The following is a 25,998-nucleotide window of genomic DNA, read 5'->3' as shown; positions in this document are numbered from 1 at the left end:
TATATATATATATATACTGTGGTCGTGGTTATAACTGGTATCTTTTTCTGACATGGATAACTTTATACCACCACTTGTCTCAGTTTCGACAATTGTTGCGCATTCGATTTTTTATTTCTCATGCATTTCATTAATCACGGATATTGATTGTAATTTGCAAGGTACGGTTTGTGTGTAAACCAAGAAAGGTTGAGTGCATCGCACCCTCAAAATAACAGCCAAGTGTAGTGTAGCTGTATTCGTATCAAGGAACCGTCTTGCTGCTCCTCAGAGAAATCATGTACCTTTGGAAATTTGGATGGATATTCTATTGTCATTTCATTCGTCAAGCGGCGATCAAAACCAAAAATATAACTACAGAGCCGTTCATTTTCGGCGCTCGTGAGCACGCTTTCAGATACAACGACCATCAACTGGCTCTCAATCGATGTTATGCATGGCGCAATGCAAATTTAGACAATGACGCATTGACAGACAAATTACTTAACAGAGATATTGCGATGCCTACAAGTCTTTTCTACTTAGTATAGAACAGCATTTAGCAGCCTATACCCACAGTGCTTTTTCCACTATTTCCACGAATGGCAGAAGCGAACTTATTTCCTGTTATCATATATGATGCTTGTTTCAACATCTCCAAATGTGGGGCAATGCCTTCAAGACCTAAACTCCACTGTTTTATGAGTTACACGCCCGTGGCAGTGTGCAGACTATTTCGAGAAGACTATTTCAAGATCACCCATGCACCCAGGAGAAATAAAAATGTCGATTCGTTCGGATCTGGCGATCGTGAGAACGATTTCCAGACATAACAGCCGTCAACTTGCTCTCAATTAATGTTGTGCGACGTATGATGACGTCATCAAACAATGACGTATTGCGGAACATAGTCACTAAACGGACTAATCGTGTTGTCTAGAGAAGTTCTTTCCTCTTAAAAGTATACGAATGACCACGAGTGAGGCTATTTCGTCACATTCGATGCTTGTTTCAATGTCTCCCAATGCGGAGCGTTCCCTTTAACTCGCGCATTGTGGTCCAACGGGCGTAACAGTAGCACCTCTACTGGTATCAGTGAAATCGGCACAAATGACCGTCTGGGACTGGCACAGGACGCGCCCACGGCCCGGTTACCGAGAAGCGCATCGGTTGAAGTTTGAATCACCGCATTACCATAGGCCATGTGAAACTCGATTTCCCGAAGCCAAAGAAACTTCGAAAAGAGCCACTGTGCTAAGCGCCACAGGAGAGAAATCAGAGCCATAGCATAACGCAGTGTCCTAGAATCGCCGACTTTCGGTGTGACGCCACACCCTATGAGGCATTTTCACTCCTACCTGATATTGTCTAATCGCACGCGCCAAACCCATATTCCCCTCTCCGGGGCTTTAAAATGCCATCCAAAACCGAGCTGGCTTGAAACCAGCAAGCAAAAACAGGGCTCCATAGAACCTGGACACCTAAGCTATGGCTATGCCCTGCCTCACTACATGTGAGCCATGTCTATGTATGCACAGAGGAAGGGCGCCAGGCATCCTCAAGCCCGGGTGCCCCAGCGACTCCAGCCGCTAGCATGCATCAAATTTGGGTTGTTTACAAAATGCATCACAATCGGCAGCTGTGCGCCAAATTCAAGGTTTTCACGCATCCCCATTTTTTTTTGTCCTCACCACCACACCATCAAACCAGAGCCTGGTACAAACGCCAGCAAAGGCTGGCAGAGAATTTTACTCCACGTATTTCCTTTACCCGAAAAAACTTGACCACTACATTGCAACACTCCACAAATGCAGGAAAATTCAAGAAATGTCTTCTAAATGAAATTTACAAGCTGTATATCGCTGTTTGAGCACTCATTTTCACAGATTTTAGGTCAAATCAGCTGCCTACAAAACGTTGCTAACAGAGCATCGTCGTTATATTTAATTTTAATTGCTTTTGTTTTTCTTGGTATCATACGGGTGTGATACAACTGTATTATTCGTTCCTTTCAGATTGCCTTTAAAGGCACCATCTGTTGCTGAAGATGTTGGCCAACCTTTCTGCAAAATGCGTTGACTGCAAACTTGCACGTATATTACACATAATTTAGATTAATTCGTCAGCCGCCCAAATATGTTTGACATGCACCCAAGAGTGGACAATTCGCAGGGAATAAAGAAGCGAATTTGAAGTGGAGAACCTATTTCTTGCCCTGTGAAAGCCTCGGTTAGTCGTCATATTGGTTCATGGTGGTGCTCGATAACGATAAATCTACGCCTCTCCAGTTTCGCTATCTCACCAGGCTCCATTATCCTGCCATACATGGCTTTGGGACAGCCCTGACGCACCTAATACAGAAGTGTTTGATGGCCAAATTCTGCCCCCTGGAACTGCTTATCATGCACAGGTCTTACTTGTTTCGCATTTTAATCTCGCAGGTTGGTGGACATGATTGATATTCATATTTGGGGTGCGTGTGGGTGGGATGAACCTGTCTGTCAGCAAACCATGCGAAAGGTACAGACTTTTTGTTTGGAGGGAGCAGAAAGAAGCCTGCCCTTAAAAAGCCAGTAAGGCTCCTGTGGAGCAAGTAATTGCTTACCTTACCTGCCTTGAACACATGATTCGCAACCAGAGTTAGCAATTTTCTGTTTTAATCCATCGAGTTTTCTTATAAGACAAGTTATGATGCCACAAGACATGTAATTGGCCTTATTTTGTTCCATATTCTTGATTATTTGCCTCAAATGCCTTGAAGTGGTCCCTCATAACTGTTTTAACCAAAGGTTGCCCATAGCCGCCATGGTTTGCTGACTGGCAAATGACTACTGTATCGATGCACCATATTTTTAACACAGGGATACTCAAGCTACATAGCAATTATAATATAAGGTCAATGTCAGCATGTAGCAGTCAGACCACCCCAGTCAAAATGTGAAACCAGCATCTCAAACTTTGTCCTTAAATATGAATAAACGAAACTAAATAGATGCCTTTGATGCAGCTGAAAAGGCAACCAGCAAAATTGGTGCAGCCATCTAAAAGTTATGTCACCTTTGGAGAGCAGAGATTGTTTTGTGGAGCAGACCCATCATTGCCCTTGACAAAGGTTAACCATGTCAATCAGAATAAGATGTTCAAAGTGATTTGAAGTGTTTTCATTTGTGTGTTGTCAACTTCGCCTGGTAGCAACAAACTGATACAAATGGCCTGAATGAAAACGCAAGTTCAAACCAGCCAAAGATAAACTTTGTCATGCTTTTATCGCAAGTGCTGCTGCCAACAGACAGGTGATGTGATTTGGTATGATGTTCAAGATAAGGGCTACTCTAAGTTAGGTTAAGTTGGCTAATTGAAAACACAGGTCGAAACCAACCAAAGATAAGCTTTGTCATATTTTATCACAAGCGCTGCTGTCAACAAATACGTGAGGTGGGTTGAGACGATGTTCAACACATGGGCTACTCCAAGTTAGGTTAAATTGGTTAATTGCATGGCAAGTGGCAATAGGAATTGTGGAAGACCCAGCGACTCAAAAATGTTCCTGTGATACAATCAGGCTAGACAGGACGAGATGAGAAAAGGCCTCTTTAGGTTAAGCATCGTTATGCTACTTCCAATGGATACAAGCATCAGTGTTTTGTAAGAAACACTGACATGATGTTTGTTTTCCCTCACCCCATCTTAACAGAAGCTAGATGCATGTCTGTTGTGTTTGACTTGGTGATGGACTGATGTGCAATAGCCCAAGGTTTTTTCAATGCTTTATACTTCTTGAATTTTCTGCTGTTTTGTTGTTGAATTCCCTTGCTTTGTTTCGTGTAAAAAATGCGCTGTGGAAGAGAAGTGCAAAGTGCAGCATCACCCTATCCGTGCTACGTAGTTTTTGATGCTCATCACACTGTCATGAAATTACTATGCTTTGATGCATCGTTTCACTTTAATGGCCTAAGACGTAAAAAACCCGTTTTGTCAGGTTTATGATATTACGTTCATGCCAACCTCAAATGCGTGTTTTTGTTTGCTGAAGCATCTCTCATTGGCCCATAAGTTCCATTTTTGTGAATTAAATTTTTCACCCTCGTACGGTCTTTTTGCGATATGATTTCTTACTCCCACCCTAGCCCAAAAGCGATTTTAGGTAACTGGCATAACGTTTCGTTGCATTCGCGGAATAACAGCCTCATCCTTGTAAATATATTTCTAAAAATTGAGTGTTTCAAGCTTCCGTAACGCTTCTGACACGGGCATTGTGACATATTAGTATATTGCAAACTTTTGCAAACTTATTGCAGCTACTGCAAACAGTGCACACGCGTGGAAAAAAGCAACGCAAATGAAATACTTTTGTCAAAGCGGTGAGCAGCCAGTCCAATGGGATTCTCGCGCAGGAGCGACTACATCAACCTGAAATTCTGAGCTGCTCAGAAGGATTTCGAGAAAAATGGCATTACCAATCAAATCGGACGCGTTCAACACGTACAATCCACAAAATGGCTATGTTTCATTTAATACGACCACTGGCCAGCCATTTGATTACCTAGCACAATGCCGCTAGCCGACTCGGGGACAACTGCCAACACGGGACCCTTCACTCTTACCACTCTAACACGGGACCCTTAAGCACTCTGGGCGTCTAACCCGCACAGAGGGCCCAAATTGAGTAAGGGGCCCGGCCTGGTCCCTGCTTTGGAAGTGGGTGCTCAAGCCCAGAGCGACGCAGAGGCGCCTGTTTCGTACTGGCGGTACCTAACCGGCATAGAGGCTGCCATTGACTACGGGCTTACGATCGGCGCAAACCGCTCTGACAGCCGAAACCAATGTTGGCATTTGGGCACTCGTTCGAGGAACCCGACAGTGACAAAAATTGTACTCCAGATTTTATGGTAAAAAGAATGAGCTCACGAAGCTCTCCGTGCACAAACCACACGATCATCACCGACACTAACCAAAAAGGACCAGACCTTCAAATGTCGCATTTATTTCTATTGTCAAAAAAAAAAACATCTCAAGCGATTTTCTTTCCTATATCCACCGAGAGCCCATCCGTCTTCAGACACTCCAATCGCACGATCTTCCCATGGAGCCTCGTTTCCTCTTCGCCCCCGTTACACAATATTATGCGCACACCACATCCGCGTCAACCCTGTCTACATTCGCGTCTCCCTGTGCCTGAGACGTCCCCGGGGTATTCCCCGGTACCACCAACAGACGGCCCCGCCAGTGGTGGGAATGCCCCGTCTTTCTTGGAGTAGACTCAGAGACGCCTCCGCTCTCCGGGCTCTCCCGCGCGGGATTCGAATATCGCATGACGTGGAGAAGCGCAAATATTTGTGCCGTCATTGGATTGCCCATCTGTCCTGAAAAAAAAACAATGCGAACGACAGCAGAAGCTGGCCAATGATACTGCGCATCTCCCCCGGTTTCGCCAGCTCATCTCAAGCCGCATCTGGTAAACAAGAAGCGCAAAACCCATGCTGGTGAGTAGTTTCTCGACACCTGTCTAAAAATTCCAAAAATTGTATGACGTCATCTTTCTTCGTAAGAATGAGTCTGGTGGGAATGAAGGCTTGGCATACAGCTTGCAATGTATAAAGCTGGCAACAAGTATTAGCTCGCCGAAGTTGTGCATGCCTCCCGCCGCTCAGTACGCTTTGTTGCGCCGGGAGAGGTCCTTACTTGCAATTGATACAGCGTTGTAGGGGTTTCTTCCATCTAATACGAAGTTACGATCGGCGACTGAGCACGTATGTAGTGAAAAGAGCATGCATTTAAGAGGCAAACATAGGACTCTACGACGGGAGGGAAGGGCACTTATTCCCAACTTTTCGCCGCGAACCGAACACGTGCCACGCAACGTACTGTGACCTAGGAGTGGGTCAATGGTCACCAAGACCGCCCCAAACACCCAAAATTAAGAAGTCAAAACCCACGCTCCCAGTCTAGTGCATTGATCGTTGCAAAACCTCCGCTTATCGATGTACCAGTCAATATGTTATCCCTTCCAGAGCGTGGTTACCCTTCGTCGGGTAAAAGGTCACCAAAACGTCCAACATTACCAAGATATGGTTGACAAACAACCACATGATTTAAGCCTATCGCACCGATCATCACAAAGCCTTTACCAAACGATGCGTCATAGTCGATATCCTATCGGTTCCAGAACATGGTTACCTTCCGTTAAGCCAAATGTTACCATGAATGAAAAACAAACTCCGGGGTGATTTTGTGCGTTTTCGGTGACCTTACACCCAACCCACTGTTACCATGCTCGAAAACCGAAGCTATCAATTATGACACGTCGATCAGCAAAGGCTCGACCATGGCGCATCGATTGGTAGATCTTGTGACGATCTGTTTAGACGGCTCGGAGCGTGGGGTTGCCTGCTAACTAAGTTCTTGTCGTCCGGGGCGTTTTAAGAGACGTTCCGCCTGATCCAAAAAAACACGTCCTGTAGAAGACACGACGCCGTCTAAAGGGCATCAACTGGTAAAGGTTTTGTGATGGTCGGTCCCATAGGCCAGGAGCATGGGATTGTCCGCAAAATGGTTTTCCGGTTTGGAACTTCAGGTGAGCTTCGACCTGACTTAAGGTCACCGCCAACCGCGGAAGGGTGTGTTATCCACCAAGCGGCATCGAATGGTGAAGGTTTGATGACGATCGGTCCCGTAAGCTCCGAGCATGGGATGTCAACCGGTTTCGTCGGTCGTTGGTCCCGGCCGAACGGGCCGCCTGCGTTAAAACGCCAGCAAACATTCCAGACTTGTGCTTTTCGTCTGACGCGACAGCGTGACACCCAAAAACGCATTCCATTCACGGTCCATCTTTATATGGTCGATAATCTCCAGGTGACATATACCTCCGAATTGGCATCCAGTCGGGCGAGCATCGGAGGAGGACGACGGAGCTTGGCTTTGGCCACTGGCATAAGGTCCGCCATCACGTGACTCTTCATCACCGCGACCACCAGCACACTTCACCGTCCAGTTCGCAACTATCACAGGCCAGTCCGGACTCCACGCGCAGGGTCAGAGCGCGCCGGTGCACAACTTTCAGGACGGACGTATCACTCACGAGCAGCGTTCTTCGGACACTGCGCGAGCCGCCCCACGACGTACCCAGTCGTGCCTCAACTGCCTGTGACGCAACGTGTCGATTCAGCGACTCCAGCCGAGCCAGCTCACAACTCCTCGGAACTGCGAATCACCAGACCGCCCCCGCTCACGACGTTCAACACGATCCACACACCAAGCACCTCCTCCGGTCTAGAAATCTCGGCTACCACACGGTGCCTGCAGGAGTCGGACAGTCTAAAGTCCACGCCGATCACACGCCCCCGAACCGTCGCCTGGCACCGTCTGTCCTCTGTGGCGTCGTGCCCTTGCTTGAACCGACGCGTTCCAACTGTAGCTGGCGCCGTGCCAGCTTTCTGCCCCTCCCTCCTCCCCCGGTGCCAGCGTGTCGTGACGTGTCGGCGCTCGGTGGGGCCGCTGCGCCATGCTGGGCACGGTGAGTCGGCCGCCAAGGACGTCAGAGGCGGCGCTAGGAGCGCGCCACAGGGCGACTGGCTGCGTGCCCGCTGCCGATCAGGCCACGACAGAGATGACGTACCCTGACCAGACGGCGCAAGTAAACCCAGTCTAGGGCCCGTCGATGGAAGGCTTGGTCATACCACTCGCCCCGCTCCTTGCCCAGCCATAGTTGACCATGAGACACTGCCTCTCCCTCACGCCTCGGTTGAAACATTGCGAATGCAAATACGTTTTGGAAACAATTGCGTCAACATTTGCTGACAACCTAAAATCAACATATCATAGATTTCAGAAATATTGCGCATGCTTACGGTTACAATGGATATTTCGTTTGTGTCCATTTCCGTTCAATGCATAAGTTCCTGATCGGTCTGAAGAATAAATAATCCACTCAGCGGTGCATTTTGACAAATTAGACGCTGACGTCCGTTGTAAACTCTTCTTCATCGCAGTGATATCGCTGCTGAGGCGATGTTTTCAACTGATCATGTATCATCGAACACACCGACAAGCAACGCAGGCAGGGAATAGGAATAGGATTTACGAATAATCACCAGCGGCCAGTTCCTCGGAGCCGGATGCCATGTGTGTCATTGGAGCTTTACGACGCGTTCAGCCGCTGGGGTTATATGGCGTCGCCTGCCTTTCACCATGGAGGGAGGGAAGGACGGGCACCACATGAAATCGAACTCCGTATCTTGAGTTCCCGGCCGCGCAGCTCCTTAACCACTACACCATCGGTGTATAATTTTTAAAAGTGTATGTTTACAGTTCTGACGAACTGTTAACGAAACAAAGCTTTTCACAGAACACTGACGACGTATACCTACAAAATACGACTCTATAACAACACGAAGAATAACAACATTCCACATGAAACAGGCGCAAACAATACCGCTTGAGTTTCTCAAGCCCATGAAAAAACGCATGCCAAATGTTGTTTTTGTAAAACTTCAACGCATGTCAGTGAAATCAGCACATCTTCTTGAAACGCAGATTATTGTTCTGCAGCTGGCATTTTGATCATCAAATATTTACGGCATCATTGCAGAAGTGGCGAACAACAGCTACAAAGAACACAAGTTTACTAATCAGGGGTCGCTAAAGGATGGGTAATTTCGAGTACCGACACTGGCCAACTGACTTGAACACTGATTTGTGTTGTTTGCAGACTTCAAAGAATACATTGACACTTGGCGTAATTTGCGCTCGTAATTTCCCCTTAAAAAATGGGCACAGATGAGCCACATGATCTCCTTGCAAAGTGACAGCTCAAACACCGTCTACATATAGTCATTGGACGGAGCAAAAAGCTAACCCCGTCTAGCTCACAGCTGAAAAGTGGTACAGGTTTGCAAAACGGGTTGGCCGGGGGATAAACGCGGAAAACGCCTAAAAAAGGCAAATAAAGGTTTCTCATTGGATATGGCCAACTCTCTTAAGTTGAGGAGGCTAGACACCGCTCCCTCCCCATCCCCCACCCCAACTGATGCGAAACTACACCCCGGCTGGGCAAGTTAACATGCGTAGCTGCTTGTGAGACATGCGCGATGTGACATGCAACGCGATATGCACACTAACCTGCTTAGAATATATATGGAGCTAAGCCCTGCAACCAGTCACATTATCAAATTCGACGCTCTTCACGCAACATTTATCCCCCACAATGAGCCTTTTGATGAACGTTTCATGACATAGGATGTCTCTTTAAAGTTTTCAGTGTCTGGGATTCCAGCTTTCGCCAGGAATATCCCTATGCGACGCTTTACTCGGGCTGCACGTGCACGTCTAGCTGTAATATAAACTATCAACGACTGGACTCCAAAAGCTGACAGGCCCCTGGAAAACTTTGGTAAGTTCAATAGCACGAAGTTCCACTTTCCCCTACTGATTCACGACAGGCACGTGTCCCCCGGTCGGCCGCTCGCTGCACTGCCATACCTGATAACAACATTTCCAGGATGTTTCGGATCCACTCGGTGAATACGCATCACGCCGATTTTAAGCCAGCCTGCAGCCATCTAAGGCGAAAACCAATAAAAATCCAGGCCTAAGGGCGGATACACCATCCCCCTTCGCCGCACCCCTACAATCTCTTTTTATTCTTACGTGTCTGCCTCGGTTGTTCCATCAGATATTCATCTGCACGTTTACCACTGTGTGTAAAATTTTGGTGGGGGGGGGGGGGGGGAGACAAGCGCCCCATCCCTTTTAAAACGCCCCTACAAGCGCCGACACCATTGCTACCATTGGCTCAACGAATCCAGAGATGTGTGGTGACTTCCCGAGCCCACCGGCGAGTAATACTGTCAGGCAGACGACGCCGCGGCGCCGCGGCGCGGTAAGTTACCTCCGGTGTCGGCTGGTCCGATGGAGGACTGTCGAACAGGTCACTGAACTGCCTGAGCACGCCCAGCTCGCCGGACTGAAGCCGACCGGGACTATCGGACTGGGCAGGACCGTCCCAGCCACCCTCGAAGATGTCAGCCATCTCGCGGCTGTTGTCAACCATCCCGTTTTCTGCGGCAATGCGCTGAAAAACTTCCGGCACGAACAGCGGCTCTGTGTCCGTGTCCGTGGAAGACATCGCCGCTACGTTGGATCGCTCAGAGAATGGTGGCTGACTACGGCGTCTCTGATCATCGAAGACGTCACCTGTGACAAGAGCAGAGCACAGAGTAAGGGCGACAGTGGAGGTCAGGATAACCCCCGCGGGGGGGGGGGGGCGCACTTCTAACACATTTGGGCAGACGCAACACCAGCCAATACGAGGTCGCGACGACGCCGACGACGCCGGCGGCATCGCAGCTACCCTCTTCCCCCCCCCCCCCCCCCCCCCCACACGCCGACACCGGGCGCGGGGCAACACAGACACCGACCTGAGGCGATGTTGTCCTCAAAACCACGAGGTCCACCCAGGGGCCGCTAACACCAAACACTTCACGGAGTGAAATGTGATTTTTTTCATTTTTTCCATTTTATTTCAATGTTTCATTTCCAACAAGCGATCAACGAATCTCACGAATGATGCAGCCGTCGCGAGCGACTGTAGTGTGGTGCAAAGCTACCCTGCGCGCAAAAGAGATGCATGTGGTTTAAGGGAGTACTCTGCCTTTGGAATACATTTCAAAAACGTGATCTGGCGAATTTTCGGAGCCTGTCAGTAATATCGATGACAATGGGGAGCGGAAGGACATCACCAACATAATATTATGCGCGAATTAATTGTATCTATTTCCCAGTCAAAATTACGCGGTCACGATTCCAAACTGCTAGCACCATACTTCCTTCCTTTAGTATCCCCATGTGTCCTGTCGTGAATGGACGAAACGTATTTCTAGGTCTTTCCACGACAGCGCACGCAAGACGGCGTTTACCATTGTGAAGTTCATGGCAGTTTTCGATGACTGTTGATTTTGGACACTTATATGTAAATGGCGAAAAAAGGCTTCCAAGATATCAAAACAGCTCCTTTTAACATTCGATGACTTGTTTCCTAAAAAATATTGCGCGATTATTATGGTAGGCCGACATTACAGCTCGCGTCGGAATATTTGCGCAGACAGCCATGGTAAGCTGTGGTTGTTTCATCACTACGCACTATTAATAACACGCTTAAAGGAGTGTTCCACATCTGCATGGAGTTTTGAGCGAAAGAAGCCATTTTGAAGATAATTCGGTGCCGTCCACAGCCCAGGCCTTTGTCAGACCACTCTAGTTTCTGAGCTACGGTCCCTCAAATATGTGCACTTTTTCGTGTAGACTATTTCAAGGTCATTCAGGCATTCATGCCGCCAACATAAGTCATTCAAAACCTGCCACCCCGAAGGCCAGGTGGCGTTCCAGGTTAGGAAGAATATTTTCGTCCAGCCGTTCACATATGGCGTCCGTGAGCACGACTTCCAAATAAAGTAGACGTCAAGCAGCTCTAAATCCTCAATCAATCGAATCGTGCTAATTTGGTTGTTCGATAGTTTGGATCAGAGCCCTTTCGACCAGAGCCAATCATTTCAGAGCTATGGGATGAATGGGAACGAATAACCGCGGAACAGGGCTATATGCACTTAGGGCCAACCGCCAAGTCTGGACCCACGCGACGATCCTTCTACGGGGCGTGCTCTGAGGACCCGATCGGAGTTCCCCTTCAGAGGGCCTCTCCGGCCCCTCACAGATGACCTACGCAGCCCGCTCCGAACGTGCGAACAGTCATTAGAATCAATAGCAAACCAGGAAAGAGGATGTGACAGCTGCACAAAGTTCACATGCTGTGCTACGTCATAATAAAAGGTTGGATATGGTTTCTTCACTAGGCAGTTATTACGGAAATAGGACTTGCGATCGAATAACTTGAGAATCACCCGACAACCGATTATGTTAATGTGAGTAAGCACCTTAAACTCACGGATAAATATGCAGGGACAACACTGGAAAGGGCCAAAACACGAGGACATTACGGTATTTGGCTCAGTAAACACTTCGACCACCGCCATCTCACGGCGAGTGTGAAGTACTACAAGTAATTGCCAGGGTGTCAATTTCGCACGGCTTGTTTGGCAGCACCTCCACGTCATACAAACGTTTCATGACGTAAGCAATCATGCAATGACGGGCATATTTATAAAAAGAGACGTTTTGTTGTCTGCAGCAGTCTTCTCCACTTACAAGCGTGCCAATAGCCATAAGTAAGTTCTTTTCATCATATTTGATGCTTACTTCAATACTTTCAAATGTGCATTCCATTAAACAGCTAAGAAATAATTGTGTTTTTGTACCCATTTAGTCTCACTGCAGCCAATAAAATATTCTATGGCTAATTACATGCTGCGCTTTCGTCAAACCCTATCCCCTGAAAACTCTATCCCTGTGTCTGTACTCGCCCCCCACTAAACCCATGCGAAACATAGACTTATAAGTAACGTCTAGGGCCCTAGAATATGCCACCAAACACGCAAACATCAGTCATTGGTGCCGTCGGCTCCCCAAACGGCGAGAATGGGCAAGACATCCCTTTGCCTTTGCAGGACTTATAATTGTGTTCTCAAAGCACTCCAGAAAAAGGTCCGTCCTAAAGCCTCGATGACCACGCCCAACTTACGACCCAATGCAGAGCAAGTGTTTGCGCGTTCGTAAAAAGAACGCACTGAATGTTGTATACACTTAACGCCGAATCAGACGTCCACACCGCCAAGCGTTGAGCGGCTGCAGAGTGACTACATGCGCACAGAGATGGCGCCACTTCCTGCGCGGGCTGCACGAACCCGAGCGACCCGGCAGATGGCGCCAAGACTGTCCGACGGTGCGGGGCAGTCAGAGGCAGGGCGCGCCTGGCTCACAGCCGAGTGCACTGGGCACCAGCACCTACGCCAACCGAAAACACTTCTAAATTACGTAAGCTGTTCAGTACATTAGCGAGGAACTACTACTGCTACCTTGAAAAGCTTCTACTTTTGCTCCTCCTGGAACAAAGACATTCAGATCCCAAAATATATCATCAAATCCCCAGCAGAAATATCGCCAGCTTTACGCCTTGACTTATGCAGTGATGTCATGGAATCAGGCCCTGTCATGAAAAAATGCCACTGCCACGTGCTGGTCCCCCAAGGTCCGAGCTAAACGTAACACCTAGAACACCCCTTATGGCTTACAGTCTAAAAAACCTCCTCGAAAACACGACAAATCCCATCCTTATTTCATCCACTACAACAAAGCCTTACCACTTCCGCTTTTTCACTCCAATTTCAATGCTTAAGATTGTTTCCTTCCTCAGTCTTTCGGTTGTTCAAAATGCAAGTGCCTTTGGGCATCCCGTTTTTTTGTTGTGCACGCATACATAGTTGCAGCATCTCCACCTTATTCATGCGACTTTCTCTTTTTGTGTCGCGACTTACTTTATTTTAGCACGCGCGCTGCCGCAGAAAAAGCACTAGCACAACCGTGCGCCTGATATGTGTGGCAGTGTTACGTACGGATGGATGGTAAATACTCTACTGTAGTATTCTTGCTTAGCATATCTCACTGCTTCCGCCCCTTTAACATGGACGCACGTATTCGCTCTACGCATGGCGCTCTCCCGCTCCCGAAACAGATATCATGCCAGTGAAAATTGTTATCCAAACGCCAGATGGCACCGCAATTATAGAAACCAGGGCCGTCATTTGGCCTGGTATGGACCAGAGCACTTTCCACCGGCCCCGACCGTTTCAGGCCATATGAGACTGCTGCAGGCCAACTGCTATCCGATTTGTCTCTCCTGACCAACAAGCAAGCGTGCCCGACCCTGAGCAAGGAACTCATGGTTGGACTGAATGTTAGGGTTCACAACCATTTACCAGCGGGACGAAAAACTGACGAAATAGACTTAGACCGGCACAAAGGCAGGCGCACCAGTATTTTTCACACAGAGCTCATCCAAGTAACACCGCCTGTGTCGACGGGGTCCTGTTTTCCTGCAATGCCTTCCTCAGCTCACTGAGCGATGCACTACGTCCAGCATCGCTTGTCCCTGGCGACAGCCCGTCCGCTTCCTTCCATTACCCAGAAATGATTCCCTCCTGAGTGGGAAGGGAAAGGATAGAAGCCACTAGGTGGAATGGACTGCCTTTCCCAGTCGACAAGGTCGGTATCAGCACGTGGTGTTACGAGTGGAGCAGCCCGTGAGGCCCCGATTGTTACAGCTCCATTCTGACGCGTGACATAGCCGCCCTCCTTCACTGGACGGGCGGGCCGCAAACCTGATCTTCCATAACCTGTTCCTTAATTTACTCACGGACTTGCATAACATTGTGCCCTCAAATTCCAAGGGGCATCAACATCCATCACCGACTGCAGCTTCCCACGCTTTTTGTTTCACCGAGCTGAGTTGGAGTAATACGAAGACTTAATAATACCAATATTAATATGCGTCAATAAGACTTGCGTAACCCCAACACGCGCCAGATCCCTAAGGGGTATCACCACTCACCATCGACAGCAGCTTCCCGTCCATATGGTTTAATCGAGCCGGGTTTGAGCAATATTCAGTGGAAGAAAGAGCCACACACCGTATGGGGCGCCGTGTTGTGGCTGGAAGCGAGCAGCCGCGGGTTCGCAGAGTCCCCGGCCGCAGACGTCGGGTGTCGGGTGTCACAGCCGCAACCCACAGATGGCGACTGGGACCGTGGTCAGCAACGACCACCCGCGAAGCCAGAGGACGCCACGTACACACGATAGGCGGCGCCACCTTCGCGGCCAGACATTCGAGAACCATCGAAGGCTGATGAAATGTCGCGCGGTTTAGCGGGTGGCCTGTGTAACACACAATCACGGGACAGGTTGGGTGCGGATGCCATGGGATGGGGACGCAGCAAACGGCGCAGGAGTTGATAGCAATTCATCGGCGGAGAGCTGGCAACATCGAAAATAGTTCGCAGCGGTTACACGGATGATGACGCAATCTGGATGTGGGGCCCAGGTCCTTTGTTCCGCCCGTCAGCTGATGGTCCGCACCTCCAGCCTGTATCCATGAAACCACGAAGGTACCCCACTGGAGGCGAACACTGTCTTTGTCTTTCGGAGCAGCTGGCCCCAGCGACAGGTCAGCCCAAGCCGCGGATGGTAGACCTAGGGCGGGAAAGGAGGGCAAATGTTGAATGTTATTTGGTTTATTTAGCGCCCTTGATGCCCTAACCGATGACTTACGCGCTCCCGGTAGGAAATCTTTTGCCAGTTGAGGTCAGTGACATAGCACGGCCTTCCTTGTCTTCAATTGTTTCACTACACTGATAGCATTAAATTCGCCTTAGCGATCACCTAGTGGCTGACTTCACAACCAGTCGTAAATTACCCTACAAATTTACCCGCACGAACATGAACAAAAAGCTGCTGGCCACGTGTGAGGGCACACCAAGGGCTGTCCATGATAACGTAATCGTGACTCAAGCGCGCGGTGAAGCCACGTGCCAGCAACGGTGGCTCACTTTCCCTCCCCTTGCGCGTGATTACCTGGTCTCATCCAAAGACTATCCCCTCCCCTCCAAAGCAAGGGCGCTATCAGTTTGTTCACACATAACAAGAAGCTGACCCAGCGGTCGCTTGACACCACCCGCCACTCAAATACAGAGAGCGCAGCGCGCGGAAGGCCGACGTGAGGCGCGCGGCCACGTGGCACGTTACGTGGCGATTACAAGCCGACATCATAACAAGCGGCCATTGCCGTGTACGTCAGTTACACGCTGGTGGAGACTGCGGGCGTAATTTGGGAACAGCTCACACTAGTCATCTAACCCAAAGGCCCCACGTTTTGCTTGGAGGCACTATTTTTTATTCGGCGGACCCAAAGCTCGTTGGGGATCCAGAGCTTCACACGTTCGGGACCCTATCTTTCTAGCATACTGTTTTTTATTTCGGGAATCCATTTTTAAAAACCCTACAGGCATCTTAAATCGCAAAAAAGTGATACCGCCACCTAAGAGGGGCGGCGGCGAAGTACACACTTGACTACGCCACTCATTGGAAGAACTTTGGCGGCATCACCTGGGTGGTGGGTTAAGGACGTAAGCAGACAGCTTCGCTTAGCATATGCCCCGGCCCATTTAGAATGTATTTTAAAGAAATGGGAGCCTAGTTATTTGGAAACATCACAGCCACGTCTTTCACATGCTCCAAAATGTAGGTAAATTCTCACCAGCAAATATGGCATGAAAACGGGTTCAGTCTCGATCGTAGGGTGCCTGGGCCCTGATTTGCCCCGGGACTCCACAGTACACATGGGGCCTGAGCAACGAATTTAGTAATTAGTGACGGCAAAAATAATGACTTACGAGCTTCAAGCTCCTGCACAAATCCATGGTCACTGCTTAAGCCGGCGTCAAACACAACATGGCGGGTTTCATGCACGGATGGGACTGATGTACAAGATCCAATGTTACATATGTCTACACAAAAGGTAAACCCATTATAAACAATCATTTGTGTTCTCCTTACGGCAATGGGTGCAAAAGTCGGCGTATTTGTTTTAGGAATAGAGTTGAGAGTTAGAAATACAGCTCATGTTTTAGGCTAAACAAACGTAGACCAAATGAAGCATTAACACTTTTCCATGCTCTCTTCAGCCTAATGCTACGTCACATCCGGTGGTTTAAGCCTTTTTGGGTCATAATCCGGTTTCATGGTTGAGCCGACAATCTTCCTTATCAGCAGCACGCGGCATTACATTTTTTAGATGACTATTCTGAATTTGGGTCAGCCTGACGTGCCCGAAAACTGACTGAGAGCTGCACGATAATCACAGAGAACAAACGCTGGCTCCTCGCGCAAGGAGTGCCAGTAGTATGGGGTGCCGAAAGTGTAGTGAGTAACGCGTCGGCGCTACCCATCGCGCGTCTGGGAGACAAGAGCTATGGGGTTCGATTCCCTGTGGTGACCCCCTTCCTGTTGGGGGTGAGAGGCAGGCGACGCCGTGCAGCCTCAGCAGCTGAGAGCGTCGTCAAGATCAACGATGACGGAAGGGTAGTGCTTTCCAAAGAGCCAGCCCGCGAAATGGTAGCATCCAACAGCTGGCTCTAGTAGTGTCGCAGCGAGGGCGGCTGAACAGAGTACTGGAGCAGCGACAAACCTCGGTTCTCATCAGTCGGGGACACAGACTCACTCCTCGGGCCTGAGTTTATCGACACACAATCCCTTTACAGGCGGCCGGCGGCCCCGGCCGGATTACCTGAGGCCATACGTTGACCCTCGCCGGCCCAACCAGTTTCGGACCCCTCCGCAAAGCAGGAGTAGTTCTTCGACGAAGGGACGCACCGGCCGCCGACTGTTCATCCCGCATCCCATGGGCCTGAGCAGCAATAAAGTGGTAGTGGCCTAGGCGCCACATATATTTCCATTCCGCTTTTTTGAATATATCTTACGTTTACCCCGTTAGGTCAAATCAAGTTGTTTTCCGTCACACGGTAACTAGGTCTTCATGCTCGGGGGCCAATGAGGTAAATATGAAAAATGCCTCCATGTCTTCAAAAAAATTTCCTAAGTGACCTTGTTAAGCCTGAATGGCTTTTGCAAGTCATGGACAGGTCATCGGTCACCAGTCCAAACAATCCGGTTCAAATGACATGGTGTATTCCTGTCTCCCTCGCCTCGCGGTCACACCAATCGGCACATCATATCTTTGGCATGGTTTGCGACCCGCGTATAAGTCGCGGACCGATGTGACGTGTCAGGCGGGGCCGGCAGCACCGACAGCCATTACACCCGCCGGGGGAGCGTTCAGATTTAATACGCAGTGTGCGATGCGCAGCCAGAAAACCGAAACGCAGACCAACAATTTCTTGCCGAACAGACACCCGATTCAAACTGGCCGCTCTCTTAGTGCGCAAGTGCCGTTTGAATAACCAAATATTGCCTCCTTTAGTGAAATCTGCAGAAGCCAAATTCCCACGAAAATGGCCGTGGCTGAAACGACCACATTCATTTTATTTTTCGGGAGGAGCCAACACCAATAACTGCGAAGCTCAGAACTTAGGCTACGATGCGAATGCAAATTCCATCGAAAACTCACAATAAAACGTCACCGCACCATCCGACAGTCTCGCACCGACCCTCTCCGCCCCCCATCCCCCGCATCTGCCCCATCGGGACAGACTGTCGGGGCATCCATGGCCACACTCACTGCCCTCTACCGGCCACCGCCGCACACTCCATCTCGGTGACGGCACGTAACGGCCCCCGGTTCCCGCCCCATGGCCGGGAGCAAAGCTGAGCCGATGACGTCAGCACAAGAGGGCGAGCATTCCGGGCACGCGGCCGGCGGTCCGAAAGAAAAAAGTACCAAGAACGGAGTCAATCCTGATAGGACAGAACTCGGCCTGATGTGTGAGGAGCGAGTCTAGTTTAAAACCGGCTCATAATTCAGAGGATGAGGACGTGAGACAACTCACGCATTTCGCGGCTCGATCATTTAACAATTTCTGAGTTTCATCGTGCGTGCAAATGCCAGAAACCAGCCATAGGCTGTTGTGCAAGCTTTCTGTAACAATGGTGTACTTTGTTAGATAAACTGCATGTCTGAATTGAATCGTTCGTCAGAAGATCAATATGTTTCACTTCCTGTTTTATACTGACAAAAACAAAAAATATGTGACAGGGCACCTACCGATCAGTTTCAGAACAAAAGTTCGGGTGTGCGGGGCGGAAAAAACAAACCGCGAGGCTCAAGCACCCCAGCCTAAGTTCGCACCATCATGCAATCCAGCTCTCTGCCAAACGAACACAGAACTGGACGAAGAATACCGCTGCCGCCAGGACCACGTTGCACGAGATTGGCTTCGTGCCAGCAAAATGATACCGTAGACGGTAGCCGACGCGCCTGCCGGCACATTCGTCTGGCTCTCGCGCCCGCGCGCAACTTGCGAGCAAACTGAATGTGAGACGCATCTATGACTCCGCACGTTATGCCGATTCGTGCCGTTCGCGAACATCGCCACAGCAGATCACACTGAGTAAATAATTTCACCAACGTCAACATACCGCCAAAACCACACAATCTCGCCTTGTCCACAATCCCTTATCTTTTAACCTTTGTCTATCAGGTAGCCAGGATGGGGGGGGGGGAGGGAACTCTGAGCAAATTCTTGTGGGATCACCCAGCAAACAGCGCAGACCTCGCGACTCAGGGAGTGAGGGACTCAATTGCTCCACTCTAGCAACATCCCTGCTCGTTTAAACAAACCACACACATCTAGCCCCAATCAGCAAAGCCATGTGGCCCGTACTGTACCGCCCGACTGTGTAGGAAAAGCAGTGCGGCCGAGGATCCGGCGAGCGCAGCTCAGACACGACCGGCAAGGTCGGACCAGTCCACAGATCAACACACAAGCCGCCCCTTCCTTTTCGTAGGCCACTTTTCACCGGATGCTTCAAGTCAATGGGAAGTGTCACACAACGGTAGCTGCTTTCGTGTGGTGTTCGAGCCCACTGCATTACGACCAGTGCGAAAAGTGAGTGGCAAAATTTGAGGCGAGCGGCATTTACTGCTGCTGCCAAAACGTTGTATGGAACAAATTATCTCCTGCTCGTTCTAAGCATAAGATCTAGCAATCTTTCCGTCGCGAACAAACTCTGCAACATCATGGTAATGCACGGAAAAGATCCATTTCGTAGGCCTCATCCGCCCACATTTTGGCGTCCTCGCGCCCGTCGCCGACCCATCGCGTGGAGATTAAGTTCGGAAACTGGGGAACAAGATGGCAGGCGAGGGCTTCCGGTGTCACAGGATAAGCGAGATCTATCACGATGCATATCAAGCGCGACCTTAACGCCCCTAGGCCTTAGCCGCTCTGACTCCCACCTGCGCCGCCCATGCAGGGATGATCAGGGCAGTGCAGATAGCCCGTCCTAATGATCTCTGCAAGGCGGCACGACGGGCTAGGGAAATGCTTTACAATCTCAAATTCAAGCCCATAACCCAGTCCACTGCATGAAAGGGTCACGTATCTAGTACCCTCCATCGCCATGAAGTACATTTCTGGGCTCGATATGCCGACCTGATGTCCCTAACCGGGAGTGGTCATCTCGCCAAGGGGACCCAGCTACTGCCCAACAGTCCGCGCGCGAGTCATCACCAAGGTCAAGTTCGCGATCCGGCCGTCGTCCCGTCCCTTCCCGCACGTGGCGCTCACCTGTTCGGGCCCGGGCGCCGGCAACCAACACCCACCACCACCGTATCACAACTGCCTGCCCGCCCTTGCCGCGGAGCGCCTCGCGCACGGCGTCCCGCATTTAACGGCCTTTTAAATTCGCTGATAGGGAAAACCTTGCCGGCTGCAGCCTCAGCCGACCGTACGCCCGGATGGCGTGGGGCCGAGTTATGCGTTATCACACGCTTTCAGCGTGTAGTGAAATACTCGAATTTCCACGCCAGGACAACCAATCAGATACCGGAATGTGATCGACAGACATTTGATGAACGTTTCAAGACGTTTCGCGCCTCCGCTGTACACGTGCGCTAGCCTCCACCGAGAGCCCGCCCCCTCTGTCCAAAGAGGGGAGACCGAATGGGAATCGGCGCCCAGGCAAGATCTACGAACGGCACATGGGAGGAGATCCGAAGCGGCGGCCTGATTGGACGTCTAACCTCCTTCGACCCTCAGCCAGGCATGACTCATGATGGCTTAACATTGTGCAATACCGGATTCCGCGGACCGTCGCGGTGGCGATCGGGTGCCGTGGTGCCGGCGGCGCCTGGAGACGCCAAATTTTTAAGGCCAAGGGGGCCCGCCCAGCCCCAAAATCCAACTTTGAAGGCCCGCTCGGCCCCATGCGGAAAATATCTTACCATGCAATGTGGCGTCGTGCATAACCCTATGCGTGATTCAATAGTATTATTATTTCTGACATTAATAAACGGTAGTAACCAGGAAGCTATCGCCATTAACACACATATGAGTGGCTCATCAGAAATACACTTCGCAAGCTGGGGCAGCCTCTTGTTTATTCAGAAAGCTACACTTAAAGACAAATCAAGATTTACTATATGAATATAATATAGTAAATATAATAATACATGAAACATCAAGTACATTCCCACCTACGCAAGCAATAGTTTATTTATGTTATGAAAAGTGTCTGTGGGCTAGAGCCTGACATCAGTAGCCAATATCGTAAAGAAACATGCCACTGTCTGCAAAAAAACAACCACCGAAAAGTAGAAAAGCAATCTCCTCAATGTTATAAAAAGGAGACGGGACAGCAAGTCTTCCTTGTTTTCCTGCTAGCTTTGACATGTTTCACTGACGTACTTTTTAAATAGAGCTGGGTTGGCGCGGTTTGCACCAGAGTACGGATCCTTTCACGGATTAATTAGCTGGCAAGGCATAATCAGCTCCGGGGAACGCCATGATAATCTAAAAATATACGTTGCTAAATAGTTGAGATATTGCATGGCAATTGGGTCTTGAAAGTTAAAGATCTTGAGTTGCATTGTCATGAACCCTCAGCTGAGGCTGCGTTCCGGAGGGAACTCACAATGAAATAAGGTGTTGTAACTGAGAATCGGTTCAAAGACTGTGAGAAAGCTTGTAATTTGATAGTCTCGTGGGCTGTGCATGTGCGGGATCACATCTACGTGACATGTGGGTGAATCAGGCGCTTGAAGTCGGTGTGATCACCGGAAGTGCGTGCCAGCGCAACAGAAAAATCTCCAACTTTCTTATGAGACACAGCCCTGCCAAATCCGACAAGCCTAAATGCACCCATGTAGTCCATCAATTCAAATGTTATCTTGAAGGTTGTAAACTTCGTTCCACACACTACATTGGCGTAACCACAGCGACACTCCCACGATGCCCGGCAATGCACTTACGTGGCGGGGCACCTCTGGAGCACATGCGACACGAACATGACGGGACAATAACGTAGCTGACAACACCGATATTCTTTAGAAGCGCAATGACAGAAGGCGCCTTGAAATTTAGGAAAGTATAGTTATCAACGAATTCTCTCCAGCCCTGAACATGCCAGCAAAATATTGTATAGCTCTTGAGTTATTAGTTGGTGAGCAGAAGCTTCCGTACATCCCCAGTCTAACTCAGTTCAGTTGATCGTATTCGCGAATAGTTCTAACAAGCGGTTTATTGTTTGCTGTTGCCTATTGTAACGCTTCATCTGTTTGCGGTGTGAATGCTATCGTACCCGTCCCCCTTTTACATGTGGGTTTAGTTGAATGCGATGCACAATGCCCCTCTTTGCCGTGTCCACTCCGGGCATAGACGTTTACGACCTAGTGGCATTATATCTATACGCCTCCGACGATGAAATAAGGCCTCGAAACGTTAGAGGGTACAGGTATCGACGAATATAGGAGTGATTTTGTACGAACAATATACTTAAAAACAGTAGGAATAACCTTATTCCTCGTAGAAAAGCCAGGAGAATGGAGAGATAGGCGCCTTGGCAACATGCCTTTATCGAAACGAATACCAATAGTGATGTTTTTACTACTCAGTGGATAGTACCACTAACGCATTTGTATATGTAGTAAGATCACTATTCAACTAAATTTTTCCCCACATCGGTGATCACTATTCGCATCACTAATGACACACACTACTGACATTTTCTCGATAAAGGCATGTTGCCGAAATATCCCCGAATCTATCCCTTTATTCTCCTCTTTTTTGTAAGAGGAATAAGGCCGTTACTACTGTCTTATCTATATGCATAATATTTCTCGCAAATGCACTTAACGACTTCCGGAACAATCTCTAATCTTAGCGATAGTGTTAAGCCGACGGCCCGAAACCTCGAACGATGCATCAAGAAGTTTGCTAATGCAAAATCAGCGATCGTTTTCAATTACAACATATATATATATATATATATGTATATATATATATATATATATATATATATATATATGTTTCTCTACATTCCTATTCATGTGATATATGTAGGCTGCACGGATCTTGACCACACCACTTACGTTAACCAACATCAGTTGAGGGGGGGGGGGGCTGAGTCTGATGAAGTGTGCAAGATTAGCCCATTGTCACGCAAGTGCAATTTCTTTGCGGATTTACCTCTATTCTTCTCCAAAGTCGTGGGCCTGACGGCAAAGTTGGGAGAGGGGCGGGGGGCGAAACCACTTCAACTGAGAACGAAGCTGTTCCTCTGCCACACATACACCCCTGGCCAACAATATTCAACCCTTGCCCAACTACATCCCTGACCAACAACATTTAACCCCTGTCCAACTACAGCCCTGACCGACACCATCCCGGATGCGAGAGCACCGTCAGGCTTAGCTGACCGTCGAATCCCGGCCCCAGTGTGCCGCTGGCCCGGGCTGCGATACTACAGCGTTCGCAGCGGTATCCGGTACCCGCCGGCGACGGACGAGGGTGACGTGGGCGGTCGTCAAGCCCTCCCCGCGACGCTGACACCGAGGAGCCGCGCACCTCGCTAGTGGTGTCGATCTGGGCTGCGGGAACGGGTTTAATGTGCAAGGTCAGGGTTAGATCGGGATGGGCGAAGGTCATCAAGACAGGCCTGTACCTGCCGTGTGGGTGTGCTTCACTATCGAATCCAAGCAGGCCGCGGTGCTGGAGCGTTCTTCCGGCCATCTGCGGTCAGACACGCCCCCACGCCTACTGAACGAGCCGCCGCTGCGCCTCGGGGTAGGCCAAGGCAAGTGTGAATGTACCTCGGCTGTGACTGAGTCTTCCTCTGCGGTCCGGACTGCAGAGTCTGAAGAAACGGAGAAACGGCGAGAAGGTGTCATTCAAAGGGAGTGTTCCACTTTTGAATGAGGTTTGAACTGAAATAGTTATCTTGAAGATGGCTATTTCGGTGCAGTCCGCATCCCTGTCCTTCTTAAGGCCTAAAGCCTCTAGTTTCTGAGCTACGCGCCCGCGAAGATGTGTAGAGTATTTCGGGGAGACTAATTCAAGGTCGCCCAGGAATCCATGACGCCCTAATAACGTCATTCAAATGTTCAAATGTCATTGGCCACGCGGCGATGAAGGCCCAAAAACTTATCAAGTCGCCCATATCTGACGTTTCTGAGCACAATTCCCAGATGAAACGGCCGTCAACTGGCTCTCGTGTGCAAGTTATGCAAGTCATGATGACGTAATCAAACAATGACGTATTTAGGAGTTAATTTGTTTAACAGATAGATGATTTTGTCCAGAGCAGCCTTTTCCAGTTAAAGGTACATGAACAGCAAAAACTGAGCTTATCTACCATATTTGCTGCTTGCTTCAGTGTCTTAAAATGTAGAACATTCTCTTTAAGCAAAAACTTCTGCGACAAATATGGCCACTATGCTAGTGCCTACGAGCACGGGTGTCCATTTGTATTCTTTTGTGGGGGCCCTGGCCCCTCCCCCCCCCCCAATCTTGAGTTGCCCCCCCCCCAATGTTGGCTTGTCCCCATGTTTTTGGATGGAATACTACAAAAAACATGGATAAAGGATGATCATAATAACGACTATCTTCTTTGATCTTTCTGCCTAGTGGCGTCTCGTACCACGCTCATAACAAAATAACAAAAAGTCATGGCTGCTTTCACCACAAGATACAAAGCGTAGCAGCTGAGCAGATAAACGATGCGATCATCTTCACATGCCTAGCGCCGTAAGGCACGCAGTGGTTTGTGAGGTTAAAGTAAAAAAAACTCTGGAATATGGGAACGACTTCAGTCCTTCATGTCTACTCTTGTCTTCTTGTCTTCTTCTCTTCTACTCTTGCCTTCAGTCCTTCATGTTTTCATGACTTCAGTCCTTCTAACCCCGTCCCCGTCCCTCACAACCAAAATGGGTGCCGCCCCCCATGACCACCATAGAAGAGCGCCATCGACTCCCTGAGGTGGCCTCTAATGGGGCGCCTTCACGTGCTGATCAGAAGAGACGTATATGTCCAGTGCCTGCTCCCTGGATCCAACCTGCATTACTTTTGTACTGCTTAAGCTAAAGTCTTGTTATAAAGTTTACAAATATTAAAACAAATATTGCGTTTAATCAACATAAAGTGGGCTAAATCCGGCAAGAAAAGGGGGGGGGGGGTAAGGTTGTCGGGTCTTCGGTTCGGCCTCCCAATAATTCACAAAAAAATTGACACACTGCCTACGAGTGCAGCCATGCTTACAACACATGAGCAAGTGCTGTCGTATTTGATAGCGCTGCTTTTTCGCGCAGGGAAATGCCCCCCCCCCCCCCAAAAAAAAATTGGAGCAGCATCGCAGCGTTAAGGCAAGCTCCTGACGAAACGAAGAGACTGACAAAACCAGAAAATGGGGAGAGGCTTTGTTTTACTAAACCAACTGTTAAGCTTTCCGAACAGACTTAAAATGTTTCCGCGTCGGTGAGCCCTGAGACCATCGTCTTCCGTCCAGCGCTGAGGTCCAATGAGCACGGATCGCCGTGATGGGACACAGCTGACGATGGTGACTTGCGCTGCTGAGTGTGGTGGCTCCCGGCCCCGTCAAACGCACACTGGAGCACGGGCTCAGCTGTGAGCATGCTGGTGGTTTGGCCAATCCGTTTGGGCCACCTGACAAGCAATCCAGCGGCAATTCCATCACGAACTCGAACAAAGTAGAACATCGTGGAATAATGGGTTCAGAAGGGCTGCTCAAAGATCCCGCACAATTAATGCTTTAAGAAACAACAACACACTCATGACGAGGTTGCGTGAATTTCGTCCGACAAAACATTCTGCTTACGTGGACACGTTCGCATGTTGAGCCACAGCCGCCGCCAAGCACCGACTCCTGCCGCTTGTTAGACCCCGCGTTCAAACGCATTGCAACTGCCACGACCCAAACACAGACGAATTACCAGCAGGCCGAGTCGCCGCACGCCAATCGGCTATTGACGCTATATTTTCAGCTGGGCTCGCTCACCAGCCAGCGGAATGGTGGAGCCCTAGTCGCCTGAATCACCGAAAACAATCTGACTGCCCTTTAAACTGAGCCTGTTTGGACACGTCCGTGCGGGGACCCTTCCAGGTCCAG

The 25,998-nt window shown here is 49.4% G+C and overlaps 1 protein-coding gene across 1 annotated transcript in view; it reads right to left on the bottom strand.

Moving 5' to 3' along the window:
* Nucleotides 1-20,203, bottom strand: part of LOC119103332 (cellular tumor antigen p53) — a 31,781-nt gene extending 11,578 nt beyond the window's left edge. The window contains exons 1-2 of the mRNA XM_037226831.1: nucleotides 20,166-20,203; nucleotides 9,866-10,170 (exon numbers count right to left, since the gene is read on the bottom strand). Of these exons, the coding sequence (XP_037082726.1) occupies nucleotides 9,866-10,102 (237 nt within the window). The 5' untranslated portion in view covers nucleotides 10,103-10,170; nucleotides 20,166-20,203. The remainder of the gene's footprint in view (nucleotides 1-9,865; nucleotides 10,171-20,165) is intronic.
* Nucleotides 20,204-25,998: the final 5,795 nt, after the last annotated feature.

Source organism: Pollicipes pollicipes, unplaced genomic scaffold, assembly GCF_011947565.3.
Source record: "Pollicipes pollicipes isolate AB1234 unplaced genomic scaffold, Ppol_2.1 Scaffold_5724;HRSCAF=6776_pilon_pilon_pilon, whole genome shotgun sequence".
Lineage (NCBI taxonomy): Eukaryota > Metazoa > Arthropoda > Thecostraca > Pollicipedomorpha > Pollicipedidae > Pollicipes > Pollicipes pollicipes.
The sequence above is the reverse complement of the archived record's forward strand: the minus strand, read 5'-3'. Positions and strand labels throughout refer to the sequence as shown.